Source organism: Balearica regulorum, chromosome 5 (genome assembly GCF_011004875.1).
Source record: "Balearica regulorum gibbericeps isolate bBalReg1 chromosome 5, bBalReg1.pri, whole genome shotgun sequence".
In the NCBI taxonomy this organism is placed as follows: Eukaryota; Metazoa; Chordata; class Aves; order Gruiformes; family Gruidae; genus Balearica; species Balearica regulorum.
This window is the reverse complement of record NC_046188.1, coordinates 58,999,156-59,017,723: the sequence shown is the minus strand read 5'-3', so window position 1 is coordinate 59,017,723 and position 18,568 is coordinate 58,999,156. Positions and strand designations below refer to the sequence as shown.

Here is an 18,568-nt window from a genome sequence, read left to right as displayed (position 1 = left end):
TGAGTTATCTCAGTGGAATTTTACTGTTATCTGCAGCTTTTTTCTTCTATGCAAGAAATGTTAACTATGCGTATTATTGAATTTTACTGAAGGGGTTGGGGGGTTTTTTTGGTACTGTATATCTAAATTTCTAATACTACGAGGTATTTCTGGTGCCTCTTTTTGATATCTTGCTTCACAGATTTATGGACAAGAGTCTCTTCTGATAATCTGATTTACTGCATATTGGGTTAAAGAATTTCACACTGCCATTTGGACGCCAAATTTAGTATCCTTTAAGGGATTTGATTTTCAAGTAGTGCTATTTATATTCTGGAAATCAAGTACCTTTCACATACCTTACATTGGACACACAAAAACAGTCTCACAAAATCATTGTTACTAACTAAGGCACAAGAAACAGAAAAATATTTACTACTTGTCTTTTCTTCTGCTGGTGCTAAACAGGCCTTGGCAATCTGGTTTATTACTACTTTAATGTTGAAATCACGAAATTACTTAAACATGATCAGATCAGAGTATGTCTGTATGCTGTAGGAATTTCCTCCTCTGTAAATGACAATATAGCTGCATCAGCAAGGCACAATATGCAAACTGAAAATGCTGTTGAGAGGCATAGTTATCAGGTTGGTACAATGCCATTCAAATATTGCTGTCCTGCTTGCAGATTTAAGTCTGTAGTTCCACGTCACACTGCACTGTTTCAAGCTCGTGTTGTTGCTGGCTTTGGGATTTCTGTACCATGCCCTACTGCCAAAGTAATGGTGATCTTACTGCCAGATTAAAACTGTAGGACTGTGATCTTCTAGGTATCCTTCTCTGTACTCACACAACTGTACCGTAGTCACATCTGCTAGAATACAGTCTTGAAATACATGATTAAAAAAAGAACTTCCTTAAATTCATTTTCATCTCTAATTGTCCATTAGACATGGACAATTAAAAAATAAAATTCATAGCATTCTGCATTTTAATCATGGCATTTCAAGAGTAAATATGGAATACTTTATTCTGAAATGTAGTATTTGAATTGATCATCTCTATATACATTTTAATTATAATACAATATGGTTGATACTATTACATAGTGTAGGGTGAAAGGAACACAAGAATTCTAGGTAGCAGGGAATATTAAGTGATTCTATTTCCGTTTTTGAATAAAGTAATTGTATAATATTCTTCCTAGTTAGACTTCCAAAATAATATGCCTTTGACAAGGAAATACATTAAATTTTTATCCCTAATTCTGAAAAGAACACCACTAGCAATTTCATTTCCATACACTTGAGTGGAAGTTAGTTACTTGCAAGTTGTGATTCATTTCATCATTGTATTACTGATATCATAGCAACCATTTTCTCTGCAACAGAACGCATTGTGCGGATTAGTATCTGAGGTTAAATGACAATGCAGTGGGATGCTTTTGAGTTTTTGTTACAAAAATATTCCTTTCTAGTATGTGCTGTTAATTATGTCCTATGAGAGATGCAAATGATATGTTTGGCACTCTACTTTCCAAATTATGTTTTAGCATATGCCTTAATAATTATAATTTCCAGTGCCTCATGCAAAAAGGATTTTAAATATTTTTCATCTTTTTGAAGGTGTATGGGCGAGTCTTCGTTCAAGCAACCGATTTATCAACACTCAGACTCCATTCATTGATGTTGGTGCAAGACTTGCAGGGAAAGATAACACCACTTCCTACAGTAGCAGCACTTTTCTGCAAAGTCAGCTTCTGAGACGGCAAGCAGCGCTCTATATTTTTGGAGAAAAATCTCAGTTACGGGTAATGGCAGCTTTTTTTTATGTTAACGTAGGTTTTATTTGATTTGCATGTAATAACTCTAATGTTTTTACAAAACAGTAAATAATATTACCGATAAGGTAAATGGATAACTCTCTTAAAGCTGTAAACTATTAGGAGGATTATTCCCATATGCAGAGTAACAATTAATGCTGTATAACTCAGTGTGGACTGGAAGGGTGTATGTGTGTGAAAATCAAGCTCTGTGGTTATATAATACAACAAAGTTAACATAAATTAAAATATACTAAATTATCTTAAAGAGCAGTTAAAGATCAGGCTCAAATTCACAAAAGTTCTAGGAGTAGAGTCCTCTCTGTCGCTTTTGGTCTAGTGCTGATGTGTAGTAGAGCCAAGAGATACAAAGATGGGTATCAGATGACTGGAGGAATGGAATAGCTTTTGTACAAGGTAAGAGCATTCAAACTGAGAAGGATGTGGCTAGGAAGGAGATACATTGCTAGGCAGCAGTGCATCCAGCAAAGCTTTCATATTCGGATGTCACCATGTCTTCGCTGTCTCAGCTGTCTCCCTGCATTGGCTCTGCAGGGAGCAAGGGCAGCAAGTTTGGCTCTGCTCGGTGTAGCTGCTGGGATAAAGATGAATGATGGCACTTGTAGGCAGATGGAGTGGGGCTCGTGTAGCGGCAGTAGAGCTTGCTGCCCCTTTCAGAGACTGTTCAGCGCTATCCCAAGGAAGTGCTGGAGTTCTGTATCTGTATGTTCTTGCTTTCAGAACCATGCTTAATTACACCTAAATACATACTACTGTACTCTGATTGTGCTGACTACTCTAATGTTCAGCTGAGTTATCATCTCAGTGATTTCTATTTTGAGAAACATGAAACAGACATATTTGGTAATTTGAAGTGCAATTTTATTTTTCCTGATGTGTTGAAATATGTTATGAAGCAAATGGAATGTTGTTAGTCAGGAAAGCGATTACCAGAAAAGAAAACCTTCATTACTGTGGGCAGCGCTTAAATTCACATGAAGCCAAATTGATGTGAATAAGGCCAACCCAGAAGTCTGTCCATCCTGATTTGATTACAAGAAGAGGACCATAATGTCTACAGTTTCATACACCTTTTTGGATAGATTTAATATTTTAGATGCAGTTGTTTAAGAAACGGGTATCCTCTACCTTAATTCTTGGTAGTTTTACTTTTTTTCAGAAAATGTTTGGAGATTTTTTTTTTTAATCTCTGCATTCAAAGATTGAGTAGTCAGTTGTTTTCTACTTTCTTATTTGAAATGTGAGCATACATAAAATAGAATGTATTTTTTGAAATACATGACTTCCAAAAGCAGTTATTGGTAGTAAGAAAATACGTCAGTATTCAGTTCTTTTTGAAATTATGTCGTATCAGGAGACGGAAGAATCATGCTGTATCAGAATGATGAATCAAAATTCTTTGCAAAGTTTGTTTCTATTTTGACTTTTCTTTGTCATTTCAAATGTTCTTTTATATCTTATTTGTATTTTCAGTTGTATTTTTAAATGGTGGTTATATAACAGGTATTCGTTCTTAGTCCATTTTTACTTTGTCTTTTATAATTGGTTTGCAAATTCGTTTTCCTTTTGGTTTCTTCATTATGCATTGGTACACAGAGTAGTCATTTTTAATTAGATTTCATTTGACATTCTATCACTTTCTAATATAATTAGCATAACAATAATTTACAGAAATACACTCTTAAGTCTGTAATCAAAGTGTTCTGATTTAATATAATAAAGCATAAGAATATAACATAAAAGACTAAACAGAAATTTTGAAAGTAAACATCATTTATCATTATTCCCAAAGTTTTCAAACAGGTCTATTCATATCAGTTTTTCATCTTGTTAAGTCTTCTTTTATAACTATAACCCCCAGAAGGCTCTGGCAAAGGAGACACTTCGATGAAAAGGTAGAGGAAGAGTAATGCAAGAGAAACGATTACGTAGAATTAAATTGCCATAATCCAATAGTAACAACTATTCATGTTTCTATTTGCTTGATTTTCTTAATGAATGATGAGCGAAGAGTTCAATCATGGATCTAAAGATACATAGTAGAAACATCTTTAGTTTTCTGCTTTGAAGTGACCCATGGGCAAAAAATTGTAGTTGTTCAATGTATCAGCAGTCGCAAACTAGGTGGGGATAATATGTTAGTACTTGGTATGAATTAAAGCATTTTTAATATATTACCATACCAGTGTGTATTATTGTGCAGAATATGAAAAGAACTGACTATTGGATGTACAAACCACAAGCGTTGGACAAAATCAACATGAAATATTCTGAAATCCAGTAGAATTTATATAATTTGGAAAGTGTTTAAAAATCAATACTTCAAGGATCCTTACAATTGTGCTGGATGATTTCTTTGCTGGTTTAGAGCTTACAGATTTTTCACTTTTTTTTTTTGTTTTGTTTAATAATACAATTTTGCTAAAGATGAGTCATCTCTGGGCATTTCTAAGGAAAAGCGTATTGTGTTAGCAAATGTAAGAGTAAAATTACATAGTGATTAAGTGATGCTTTCGAGCCTGCTGTCATTGATTTGTATCTAGTCTATAAGATCAATTCAACTTTTGTTTTTGTATAAAGAAATCTTTTTGATTTTTGATTGTGAAGTATTTTCCAAGCTTTTGTTGGCATCCTGCTAACTTGGAATTTGCTGGCTTTGTAAAGGGCTTGGCAGAGCATGCATTACTGATCTTGATTCCTATAAGGACCTGCTTTATTCTGCTAAATATCATGTCACATAAATTGATGATACAAACAGAAATATATAACATTTTAAGGAAATTGTGCTGCTTTTCTCAATTGCTTTTATCATACGTTATTACAACTTATTATTCTAAAAACAAGTTTGGTAGTTGAGCTATTGAATTTATTTTTGAACCATGCCAAAAAATAAACAGAACTAAATCTGAGGTTTCACTTCCCTACATTTTTGCTTGGCATCCTATGAAGCAGCTTAATGAAGATTATTTGCAATCCAAGTTTAATTCCATGAAAGAGCAATTTCTGAAGAAAACTGCAAAAGTTTGCTGTGAAGATCTTCAGTGATGCTTCATACATGAGAATTGTTTTTCCTAATAATGTTCTCCTTATTAACCTTTTCATTATAGTTCTTTTTTTTTCACTTAGCTAACTTGATCTCTTAATTCAGTTCTCCACTCTTATTGCTCATTTTCTATATGCAGTAAGTAAAACAGAACATTAAGAATTCTGCTAGGAAAATCTCTTTGAAATTACATTGGGTATTCCCTGACTGCTATTCTGTGTTGAACTAGGTACTTTAGACAAACAACTGTCTCAATGTGCAGTGACTGCTTAGATGAGTCAGCTAGTTTGCAGGTTCAGAGGTTCTTTTTGGATTTCGGGGTTACTTTTTTTTCTGCTTTATTGAACTACTAGAATCTCGTGCACTGTTGGTATGTCATCCATACAGTTATTTTAATTTTAATTCATTTATTGTTAATTTGCTCTAAAAATCCTAAAGGAAGCACATTACGTTGTGTATAAAGAACTCAACAGATTTATCACTCAACTTTGGTTTTTTACTACTATTATTACTAGTATTGTTATTGTTACTAAAGATATGACTGCTGTGCAATACACTCTGCTGTTATGAGTAATAGATGGGTACTTTATTATGGTACATTTTGCAAGTGTTGTAATGATTTTTATTATCCTGGGCAGGTGTTTAACTAAACAGATTTTTTAATCAGGAATTGAAATATTTAGCAATAAAGCAGGCAAGACTGAGATTTGATGAGACTGTCAGTGAAAAACATGCTTCCCTTTAAATTATATCTGCTGTTGTCTTTTTCAAACAGGGATTCAAACTTGATTTTGCTTTGAATTGTGAATTTGTTCCTGTTGAATTCAGTGACATCCGACAGACAAAGGCCAGCTTTAAAAAGCTGATGAGAGCTTGTGTTCCCAGCACTATTCCTACAGATTCTGAGGCAACATTCCTTAAAGCGCTTGGGGAGTCAGAGTGGTTCCCACAGGTAATTTATATGACAGATAATTCTAATAATCTATATGCAGTACTGCTTACGCAAAATAAATTTCAGGCTCTTTCTGTCAGAAATATTGTGTTCTAACCAGCTGTTCTTCTTTATTCATTGTAATTATTTTGCATACTATCAATTCTGTCATTACATAAGCATTATCATTTTAATACAAAGTTGTGGTTTAACCCTGATCAGCAGCTAAGCACCACAGTCACTTGCTTACTCCACCCCTGGTGGGATGGGGGAGAGAATCAGAAGAGTAAAAGCGAGAAAACTTGTGGGTTGAGATAAAGACAGTTGAATAGGTAAAGCAAAAGCCACGTGTGCAAGCAAAGCAAAACAAGGCATTCATTCCCCACTTCCCATCGGCAGGCAGATGTTCAGCCGCCTCCAGGAAAGCAGGGCTCCATCACACGTAACAGTTACTTGGGAAGACAAACACCATCACTCCAAATGTGTCCCCCTCTTCCTTCTTCCGTCAGCTTTATTTGCTGAGCATGATGTCATATGGTATGGAATATCCCTTTGGTCAGTTGGGGTCAGCTGTCCCAACTGTGTCCCCTCCCAACTCCTTGTGCACTCCCAGCCTACTCACTGGTGGGGTGGGGTGAGAGGCAGAAAAGGCCTTGGCTCTGTGTAAGCGCTGCTCAGCAATATCGAAAGTATCCCTGTATTGCCAATGCTGTTTTCAGCACAGACCCAAAACATAGCCCCGTACTAGTTTCTATGAAGAAAATTAACTCTATCCCAGCCAAAACCAGCACATACAGTCATAACATTTGCAACTGTGGGAGGCATTTTTTATAATGTAATTTATTGTTTATAACATGGAATAAGTACATAAGTAGAGATGACCATTTTATCTGCCTATATATGGTCTTGGTTTTAACTGCTTTTTCTCATTTTATATATTTTAAAAATCAGGAAAAAAGTATAGAACAATAAATGAGCCTTTTGATTTTAAAACCGATATTCTAATCTTCATATGTCTTCCCACCCTGAATTTCCATATGCACAAGTATTTAACAAATAAGCTAGCATCTGTTATCTGTTGTGGAATATGGGGGAGTGTTTGCAGGGGAGAGGAGATTCTGTGTGTTGTTAATCTGTTCTCTCTGAATCTGTTCCTTTACTTCCCTATCCCATATTCCCTTACATAAAGATTAACCAAATAAAGGCAAGACTTGGAAGTAACTTTGCAAGATTCAAATTAAGAAGGATGTGGGAAAGATCTTTGCAAATCTAAAAGCATTTTAATTACAGTGAATGTTCTTTAACAGTTGCATGTTATGTTTGGAATCCTCTACTGAATAAATTCTTGTCAAATGCAATTAATCATAGTAAACAGAATAGACTCTTATGCTGATTTCTTAAGGAGGAAATAGATGTAACACAGTCATTTCAGTAATTATGCATCAAAAAATGTACTCCTGGTTGCAATGTGCTACAGTGCAAGGAGGGACTTAACTTCTTCCCTTGAGATGTGATTACTCCTTAGAGAGCACAGGACCTGGCCACTGCTGTGTCTGGCCACCACGTTCTTCAGGAAACAGAGAAGTGGGAAGAGCATGAAGACTTGACTCCCTCATCGTGTGAACATTTTCAATCACAGAGTAGTAGAGCAAGTTGATAAGTGCAGATAAATGAACTGAATGTCACTTTGATGAAATAAACATGTCCCTGTAGCAGCCGATCAAGAGGAGATAATAACATGGGGGTTACTCTCTTTTGGCATATTTGAGAAGAAAAATAATAGTGTACCACTCTTTGCTCAGGACTAGATCAGTGTGACATGCTAGCTGTGTGACATTAAAACCACATCGTGGTTTAAATCATGTCATATGTGACTTATGTGATAAAGTTAATTTATGACTGATTTGACACATTTTCTCCTATTCCTGTGAAAGGACATAGATCCATCATCTTGGAAGTGTGTTTTTATTGTATTAAGCTTTCCTGGGTAATAGAAGTTACACAGTATTGATTTTAACACACTATAGGCTAAATATTTCTTTATAAGGGTGTGAATACATAAAATTTGAAGTGTTGCCCTATCGTCTGAAGACAAATGATAAAAATATTATTTTGCTTTTTTTTTATATTGAATCTGTTTAACCAGATTGCATATCAGTTTCTTCATGAAGGAGGGCAAAAAACAGCCTTTCTTATATTCTACTGCCTGAGAAAGTATAGAACAATTAAAAAAATGGTTGGTTTTAAAAGTAGTTCTCTTTCAGTCTTTTCCTATTAAAAATTGCAGGAAAACTAGTTTCTTTTATTTTCTAAGTAATGACTATGTGAATGTTCAAAGGAGTTAAGTGTTATCCATCAAAATTTCCATGGCAATATTCATAGGATTTTTGGGGAGGGGGTTTAAGAGGGGAAAAAAAATCAGACTGCCCAAAACAAGGATGAATTTTCTAGGGTTTAACTGTTGTTTGGTTGATCCTTTTTCTCCTTATTTTCTCCAATTTAATTTTGTTCTCCCTGACTCACTTTCCTGTGCCTTCTATACTTTCTGAACTTAATTTTTTCCTTGCATACATGATCTTAGATGTCTGTTGCCATCTTTTGTTTATTTGTTTTCCTATACTGCTTTCTCCCTTCTTTCAGGCTTTTATCTTTCCTACTGCTGCTGTTGGTTGAATTGTATTCAGTGCTCTGCAAAGAACAGTGTCATTCTACTGTAAAAAACTGAATTGCTTACATATTGTCTGTTATGTTGTTTACTAAGAATGCTGTCATAGTATGACAAATATAGTAGAAACATCATATAGATTTTCCTTTTAGTAATAACAATGACAAGTCTCATACTAAGATAAAATTGCTCTTATTCACCTAAATTTTTTAACCTGCTTATATCTGTCATGTTTGACTCAATCTCATTCAAGTCAATAACCTTCTCAGAGAAATTAACTGATGTGCCTGCTCAAGGACTTTTAGTATCACTGCATAATGAATATTAGAATGCAAATAATTAATGTGTCCTCTTTCCATATGCAAAATATAAGAAATACTGTTTAATCTACATATACTATTTCTATATTACAGAAATAGGATTTTTCTGTGTTTGTTTTTAGGTTTGTGGTTTGATTTTTTTTTATTATTGTTGTTAATTGTTTTATTATTATTATTACTAATTTCCAACTGCCATGAGATTGAGCATTAGAAACACTATCTTGTAAATCTCTCACATGGATTCTCCCATCAGAGCACTTAGTGACTTTATGGAACCTTAACATTTCACAGGAAATTATTTTAGTGTTAAGCCCAGGATGGAATTTCTCTACAATAAATCTGTCAACTGTGGTGTTCCCATTCTCCTTTTTATGACAGCTGTTTTATTACAGTACTCATTGGTTTTAATAATTTAAGTTCCTATCTTCAAATCTTTACTTAGTTTTGTTGTAGTTCAGATGAAAATCCTGAGACTGCTACATTTTATAGCTTTCTAATCTGTTGCATCAACGCATTTCTCTGTGCTATATGTATATTTCAGAATATGTATTTTAATATTAAATATGAAAAGATTCTATATTAATATCTAGAAGTTTATCTTATATTTGAGTACATTACTTATTTGTTATACTTTATAGCTTCACAGGATAATGCAATTGGGTGTGATCATCTCTGAGCTACTGGAAAATGGTTCTTCTGTTATGGTTTGTTTGGAAGATGGTTGGGATATTACTGCACAAGTAAGCTGCTATTAAAACCTTGAAATAGCTAAATATTAAGAAAAAACACCAGACAATACTTTTTTACATAAGTGACTGATAATTTAGTATAACGTTAATAAATTTGTCTTGTGGCAGCTGAGAAGAAACTAGAATGTATGAATCCTTGCATTCATTTGCAATTTACACCATGAAAGAGTTCTTTAACATGAATTTGTTCCAAAGGTCCCGATGGACTTAGTTCTAAGGCTTAGATATAAAATCTGCATTCCTGCACCTGACCATATGTAAGAATGAAACCTGAAAGTTGCCACAACACATCATTTGTCTTTGTAAACATAGTACACTTTAAATACAGGAGGGAAGGAAAGGAATTCTTTCTCCTGCCATTCAGTTTCCATAAATGAAGTTAGGAGACCACACACAGGGAGAAAACTAAGATTGTGTCAAAGTGACTGTAACACCTGCAGCAAGCACAGATCTCAAGAACAGATAACGTTGTGAAACAAACTATAAATTAGGTGAATGAAGACCTGCTGCCTCATTTTATGGATGCATTGTGTCCATGTAGTTGCTTCATAATTCAGAAGATAAACACCGATATCAATAATTCTACTAAATAAAAACTTCGTGTGCAGCCAGCATCATGATATCAGGTAAACAAACCCACAAAAGAATGTCAACACAACTATTGGAATCACTGTCAAAAAATGTAGAATAAAGAAGGGGACATAGATAGCTGGAAGTGAAAGAAGTCTATGATATATTTTAAAGTCACCTGAGAGAGACTATAAAAACAGGCTAAAGTTGGCTGGTGAGCACCATAGCATGGCAACACTGCAGAAACTCTAAAGTCACCCTCAGGACCAATTCTTTAACCCTTTCTTTGCTGAGGTAGCCGATACTATTTCATAAATGTTTACTATCCTTATTTTATTAATAAAAATGCTTTTATTTCAAATTTAATTTAAATGGGGTAAGCATTATAATGACTTCCAAAGTCTGTAGTTGCTCAAGTTTGACTTTTATAGATATCGTTAAGTCTCAATTTAATTGAAGCTTCATGTGAGATATTATTTGGTTTGTTTTATAAAAATAGTTAATGCATGTAGTAAATACTTGTAATTGAATTTATGTGAAAGCTTTTGTTTCCTTGAACTATAAACAGATTATGGAATGTTTATATTCATGGACTAAAGTGTTTTCCTAACTTCTGTCACTCTTAACACAATATATCCTGTCTTGTGATCTAGGTAGTATCTCTGGTGCAGTTACTCAGTGATCCTTTCTATAGGACACTTGAAGGCTTCCGAATGCTCGTGGAAAAAGAATGGCTCTCTTTTGGTCATAAATTCAGTCAACGTAGTAATCTGACTCTCAATTGTCAGGGTAGTGGATTTGCTCCTGTTTTCTTACAGTTCTTAGACTGTGTGCATCAGGTAAGTCAATCTTTATATACTTTACAAGAAGAATTCATAAATAAGTGTGTAGATGCTACTATTTCAGATGTTATAGATAATGGTTTGAGAGAAGACTAGTAACCTTGTTCTCTAGCTTTTATTAAAGTGAATGGATTTCACCTCAAGAAGAGCTGGAATGGTTGCCTAGAGGAGACTGACCCATCCACACAAGACAAAGAGGGATGGTTGCCATTATGGATCTTTTAAGGTCATTTATGCAGAGATTTCAAATAGAAGTTTTTTTAAGCTTAAGACTGGCTTTTGGCAGTCTGGAGGACCTTTATTCAGGAGAAGCAATTGACTGATTTTTAGTACAGTGACTAGACAGTTTTTAATTCCTTGTGCTTGATGATGAGCTTTGAGGCCTTGTACTCCATCAGTTCTGGAAACAACAAGCTATAAACCAGGGGGACCTGAGATGTTCTTGTTTTTTATAAATACTGCATGTTCAGAAGACGACGAATGCTAACAGTTATGTTGTGTAGGAAGAAGTTAGGTTAAGAGTATTGCACTCATTTCAGTTTAGTTCTAAACTCTCTCCTTTTCTTCATCTCAAACCAGTAAATATAAATGCCTTGCAGAATCTCTGTCTGTGCAAACACAAGACAGAAGCTTGCATAGTTCCTCTTGTACATATGTCTTTTCCCATTTCTCTCATTTTTCTTGCTGAAAAAGCTGAAAAGACTCCTGCACATTATTAACCTGTATTAAAATTTGTGGATGACTATGTCTCACAGAAGATGACTGTTAAAGAATCAGCCTTCTTACTGGGAACAGACATTCGTAGTGAATACTTGCATGAAGCAGACCCTGAAAAAGAAGTTTCTTACTCTGCTACCTGAAGCAAAGTCCACAGATTAAATAACTTACTGAACCAATCTTTAGATATCTATAGGAGACTGATAATGAGTGAACTTGTAAGAATATGAGTAAAGACTTACTGAAGAACATGTTGCAGAAAAGAAATTTTTTTTTATCCCAATGTTAAGCATCAACAGCCATCTTATTGCTGTCTTGCAAGTTAATACATCATACACTTGGATTTTGGTTCGATTCCTACAGCATTCCCCTTTAGAAAACTTCAGAAGTATTTGTCACATCTCCTGTTTCATCAATCTATTTCCTAATGGCTGTGGCCCTCAGATTAATTTTTATTTGAAATGGGGAGATTTCTCTAAAGAGAACTGCATTTTTCATTCAAACAAGTTAATCTGCTCAATTGTCACACTAACCCTTATAATAGCTTAAGCTTATTCCTCCTTTTCTGAAGTAGAAAAAACAAAGTCTTGGTTGCAATGGCTACAACAGGACAGAATAGCCATGTCTTCCAGTACTGAAACCCATCTGCTTGGTGGTTCCATTCAATTCTGTGTGGAAATCATTTGTCTGGTGCTATATTCTCTCTGCTGTCAGATGTCTTCTCCAGACTTTAGCGAACTGACTGGATAACATTGTCATTTAGTAGAATGGAGTAAACCTACATTTGATTTCAAGTAGTGGTGTAATTTTGAAGTGAATCCCTCCAGCATCTCCCCTTGCCATTTGTTGATGCTCTTTTGGTGCATGCGTACTAGATTTTTCTTGGAAGAATTTAACCCAAAAGTTCTGCTTCAGATATGTACCAAACGTTCACCAGCTCTTAAAAGGATCTGAACCAATGATTCATCACTTAGCTTATAACCATGGGAGTCATCAGTGTACAATGGGGTCATCAACTCAACTGGACTAAATCTAGTCCAAAGTAAAGCAAATGTGTAGTATAACTGCAGGGACATCAGCACCAGCTGCTTCAGTCTGTCTGTCTGCTCCTTTTGCTCTGAATTACTTGCTAATGTAGACATAGCCTACATCCTGTTTCTCACCCTGGAAACAATTTGCTCCAGTTTTACTGTAATAAATCTTAGAAAGTTGGCATAAAGAAAAGCATGGAAATTATCCACGCACCCCTGTACAGTATTTTTTCCTCAAGTCCAGAGATCACACAAACTTTGGAAACAAATGGGTTATCCAGAACAAAGATGATAATTAAATTAAAGGATTTTGGTTTATTGTCATAAAATACAGTGTACCATGTTTTCTTCCTGGTAAAATTCTTGGGTTTTGTTTAAGTTATGTTTAACACAATCTGCAGTTCTAAGAACATGGAATAATGGATTATAATCATCCTGACTTTAAAAGCTAGGATGAAATGTAAAGTGGGATAAATCCTTGCTGTTAACAACTGTAAGGTATGATTTTGCCTCAAGCTGCAACGTGCCCAAAATATTCCTACTATACATGTGAATGTGTCAATAGAAGAACATTGCCTTTGTAATTTAGCTCAGCAGCATTGATGCATGTCACTAGATACCCGACTCTTCTCTATCTTTAAGAGGCAATATAAAGTATACAAGTTATTAACAGAAAACCTCTCACAGAAAGATCTCTATTTTCTGGTTTTTGGTCTTAAGCTGTGTCTACATGCCCTGGCTGCAGCTATATCAGCAGAAAGATTACCTCCCTGGCCATCTGGAGCTCTACGTCACTTCTCTGGTGGAGAATACCACCCTTCTGGTCTGTTGGCTAAGAGGTTCAGGCGAACCTGCCTGCTTTTTCCAATCAAAATGGTAGAAAAAATTTGGTCGAAAATACTATCTTGTTGTGATGGGTGTGGATTTAGAAGCAGTTCAGCAGGTCAGTCTGAAAGAGCCAGTAACTTCTTATGAGGAAAGGTAGGGCTCTCTAGGTGTTACAATCTTTTCAGCCAGTGTTATTTTCAGCCAAGAAAGGACATGGGAACACAGCTTTACTGCATAATCAGTGTAATATAGTTAATATAGATTTGTCTGTTATTAGAAAAAAACTGTAAGCTAAAATGACTTACAATCCTATTTATAATGTAGCTCTGAATAAGTTTTCTCAAACTAGACTTAGGAAAATTAGTCTTCTAACTCATTATGGCATAGTATTGACTTACCAAATTCTAACAGTATGGTTGTAAACTCTAGGGAAATTACTTTTGAAGTTCAATTAATGGTTGAAGTTTCATACACATTTACTATGAAAAATAAATTTATTTAGCATTTATACTTGAACATTTCTGTTAAGTTTCATTGGTTTCTGTGCAACTTGTTAGACAGCTACAGAATCCAATTAGACTGCAACTTGACCCTGAATATATTATGATCAGTTTTTAAAAAATTGCCCATTCACTGGAAATAAACATTTGGTCCTTTCATAATATTTTTAACCGTTATAGTCTCAACATACTAGGTGTGGTAAGAAAGTCACCACAGAGCTAATATGTGCATTAAATCTCATGGGTTAAACTAAAGATACGGAGAAAACAAATGAAGCAGTGATTCCTAAATTAGAACTGCATCATCTTGTAAAAAGTCATTGTTTATGCCAATATCTCCAGGTGTCAGCTGAATTATTAATACAAAATCATTCTTTCACCATAGCAGCATCTGGCAGATACTCTCTCTGCTTCTAAGACGACTGAGTTTATGAAAGTGATGTCCGTGCAGGAAGTTTTTCTTATTTTTCTTCTGTAATTTATTAAATATAATTAAAACAGAATAATTTTCTAGAACTGACATCTTTTAAGCTCAATAAGGAGCTCTGTTACAGTACTGTGTGTAAGAGGAGGTGAGTGTGCTACTCCCAGAGTAGATGTATTCAGTTATTCCAGTGTTTGCAGGAGTAGCCTCCTAGTAATTACTAGCACAGGACATTTTGGAGTACTATGTTTCTTATTTAAACTAAACAAATATTGATATATAATAGGATTACAAAACCAAAATGTACTGGAAAACTAAGGAAGGCTGATAGAAATGTAGACTTATCTTTCTAGGTGGTATGTGTTGAAATTATAAAATATAAAACATTGCTTCTAATTTACATGTAAATTTTTAGTATATCCCTTAAAATCAATTAATTAACTGAAATGGCACCAAAGAGTTTAACCTCAACCTAATTGGTTACGTTGCCTACAGTAATAAAAGTATCTCATTTATTTTTAATTGCTTAAATGAATGCAAGTATTTTCTCCTCTGTTAAATTTCTAATTTATCACTTCTGATGTTGGAGCTGTATTTTATCAGAACCTTTTCTCCCCTGATAGCTCAGCCATGTTTTAAATTTTGCAGACTGCATTGCAGCTAAACAAATCATCAATAATAGTAGTCACTTCACCTAGTCATGGCATCTGTCCCATCTCCAAGTGTGTTGAAATCAGCCACAGCCATTAAAACACAGACAATAACTACAATATTCACATTTATCAAAGAAATGTTTTAGATTATAATTGTTTTAAATTAAAAAGTAAATTATATTATTATAACTTGTAGTTACTTATAGTTCCAGAAATCTTAGAAATGGGATCTCTCACAACACCTAGATCCATGACAGGATTTAAGTAGCAGCTTATTCTTGTAACTGTTCAAATGTATTAAAATAATTATTGGGCCATAAGTAGAAATTAGGACCCTGTATAAGTCATGTCAAATAGCAGTATGTAGCCTTTCCTTCTTACAATATATTGAAGAAAACTTTTCCTAAGATAAGGTGGAAAATGTATACTAAACCACTTGTATATGTGTCTAAATAGACACAGATATGCAGACCTTTTAGGATTTCAGCTCAAAAGTACATGATGTCATTTTTGAACAGAATTAGTGTACTCATTATATTTTAATCTGATAGATGCCAGAAAAAAATATTTTCTTTTTTATAAGGAGAGCTAAAAAGTTACTTTATCTATGAAACTTTATTAAAAAACTTTATTAAAAAAGTTACTTTATCTATGAACTCTTGAATTTATTATTGAAAAAAAATGCTTAGCTTTATTCTTACAAAACAGTGCAGGAATGTAGTCAAGGAAAAGTGGGAATAAAGTAAGTGTGAGTATATTGAACTGAGATATCTTAAAGTGTCTTAGCATTTTAAATGCCTAGCCTCAAGCTAATATTGAGAGATTCTCTGACTGAAATGCTGTGTATGTGGTTACAGGCCCTTTCAAGGGATTTTCCTGTCACTGTTGTACATTCGGTAGATAACCTTTCCTTACTAAACACGTATTTCTTTTCTTTATTTAGCTGGTTGGGTTTTTTTTTTTCAGCTGGCACATGTGAAAATCTAAACATCAAGGAGCTTCAAGTAGTCTAATACTAGTTTCCATAAGTACTAAAACAAAAAAAAAAAGTTTCTCTCTTGAGGAACTGATAAGTAGAGATTAGAGAGAAAAGATGGAATGGGAAAATGAGAGTGGTGAGAATGTAAAACACAAGACACAGGAATATTGCAGAACTAAAGGTATTTTATAAGTTTGATGTGAAGCTAGACAAAGCACAGGGGGACATATTTCAAATGTGAAATTCAATCAGCAGTTTCTTTTTTTGATTGCAAACTGTACTTAGGAATTTTCACTTAATTACCATGCTTAATTCTGAAAATATAGATCACAATTCATAAACTTATTTGAAGAGTAAATTTTAAATTTGCAATTACACATGAAATTTCTTTGAACAGTACCTTAAGAAGTTTAACTGCAGAATCTTGAATTTTATATGGATATCATGTATAAATATCATCAATAATTAATGCTAAAAAATTTTGCCATGAATATTAAACTTAATGCTTAAAATCTTACACTAGGCTCTTTCTGATAATGTTCCAGAGGAAGTAGTTGTGGAGAGCCAACTATCCCACATTGCTGTACTCTGATAATCTTGTATTGTCATCTTAAATTTCTGCTCCTGTGTTGTGTTGTAGACATGCACTGAATTAGACAGATCTCAAGCCTAACTGAGGATAATAATTTAAGACATTACATTGTTCTTATTGTTTTAAAAGAGTAATGGCAAGACATCTACTCCATATGTTTTTCATATTTTTTTCATACTGTAATACTTTGATGCATATTTTGAAAGGGAAGAAATATGTGTAGAATAGCAAGCACTTCAGAAATTATCTGTTTCAGTAATGGTAGATGGCGTATCATGTGCAGCGTTACCTCTGTACATGTCTGCTACGTTGGGTTCTGAGCAATAGGAGGAGGTCGGCCACAAAACCTTCCAATTAAAGTGTGATTTCCAGCTACATCGAAGAGTCGCATCTTTCCCTGTGAAGTTACGTGGTCTCACAAGTTATAAAAGATTTATATCCAGTTTGATTACTTTGAAGAATCCTGGGTTTTGTACAGAGTGTAATACTGCTTATTATACAGTACATCCTATCTGCTCTGACACATCTTTGCAGCATAGACAATACATGAATTTAATTAGCTTTATAATATTTTTAGACAAAATGTAGAAGGATTTGTGTGTACAGAGAAGACAGTTGCCTATGGATGTGTTTGTTGTCAGCATTCACATGGGAATTATTTTGCTGTCATATTCCATATTCTTATTTATTACATATCTATTTGTATTATACCTCAATATCCTCTCTATCCTTCTTTCTTTCTTTCTTTCTTTCTTTCTTTCTTTCTTTTTTTTTTTTTTAGATTCATAACCAATACCCCACCGAGTTTGAGTTCAATCAATATTATCTGAAGTTTCTGGCTTTTCATCACATATCAAATCGATTTAAAACCTTTCTTCTGGATTCAGACTATGAAAGACTAGAACATGGTATGTGTGATGTTTGTTTATTGCATGTTGGTTTTGTAGTTGTTGGTATTTTTCTTGTCAATATTTGGTCCACAAAAATTTGCCTAGTTTGAGATAGTCCAGTAGTTGCATGGTGATGATGTAATGAATTCCATTTCAGAAATATAAAGGAAAATGGAGGTGAAGAACATGTAGAGTTTTCTGAATGAATAATTCCCAAGCCATGCCACTGATGAGATTAAGAGAAAGTGGAAGAAATTAGTGCCATGCCTCAGGGTTTTTTTTAGCAATTTATCCACATGGTTCAGTTTGCCCTACTAAATAGCCTTATTTTAACAGAAACAAAGTCCTTTGGAATCCTTCAGGGAGTGCATGAGGTTTCAGGACAGGAAAGCCTTTATTATCTCTCACTTTTTTCTCTTGCATTCTCTTCAATGTTTCTCTTCTCTTATATTTCCTTTTTAGTCCTATCGTGTGCAACCTTACCAGTTCAAAGGCCTTACCTACCCTCAGACCCCTCTTAATAAGACTTCACAACCATAGTTGAGGCTGTTCTTGGAACTTGTTCACTAAGCAAAACACTTAAGTACCCTGAATTTCACTGTTTCGTGGGGTGTTTCTCATGGCATATTGTCAATTTTAATGCTTTTCTTCAAAACAGTAGTAACTGTGGAACAGACTAAACTTGAGCAACCATTTTATTTAAACAAAAATAGTTAATTTCCATTATTTACCTTCATTTGAACAAAAGCAAGGAGTTGGAGTTAATGACCTGATGTGGTTCCTTCCAACCTGGATCATTACATGTTCTACAATTGGGAAGGGAGGAGTGTTTGTTTATTTAGGGTAGTTTGCTTTCAAATACCATTTAATGCAATATAAAATCCTGTTTCCAGTAGTCTTTGGATAAACTATATGTCCTTCCATAGTCATTTCAGATAGCACAAATCTACAGCTAACTTATTTACAGTAGCCTGATTTGATTTTCCTGAAATGAGTTAGCAAATAATTTCGG

General features: G+C 34.3%; 1 protein-coding gene across 8 annotated transcripts in view; it reads left to right on the top strand.

The window, feature by feature from the left end:
* SBF2 (SET binding factor 2) overlaps positions 1-18,568 on the top strand; it is a 266,637-nt gene that overhangs the window by 232,610 nt on the left and 15,459 nt on the right. For all 8 annotated transcript variants that reach the window (XM_075755159.1, XM_075755155.1, XM_075755156.1 and 5 more), the window contains 5 exons: positions 1,605-1,789; positions 5,641-5,817; positions 9,420-9,521; positions 10,754-10,939; positions 17,448-17,574. In XM_075755159.1, coding sequence (XP_075611274.1) covers positions 1,605-1,789; positions 5,641-5,817; positions 9,420-9,521; positions 10,754-10,939; positions 17,448-17,574 — 777 coding nt within the window. The remainder of the gene's footprint in view (positions 1-1,604; positions 1,790-5,640; positions 5,818-9,419; positions 9,522-10,753; positions 10,940-17,447; positions 17,575-18,568) is intronic.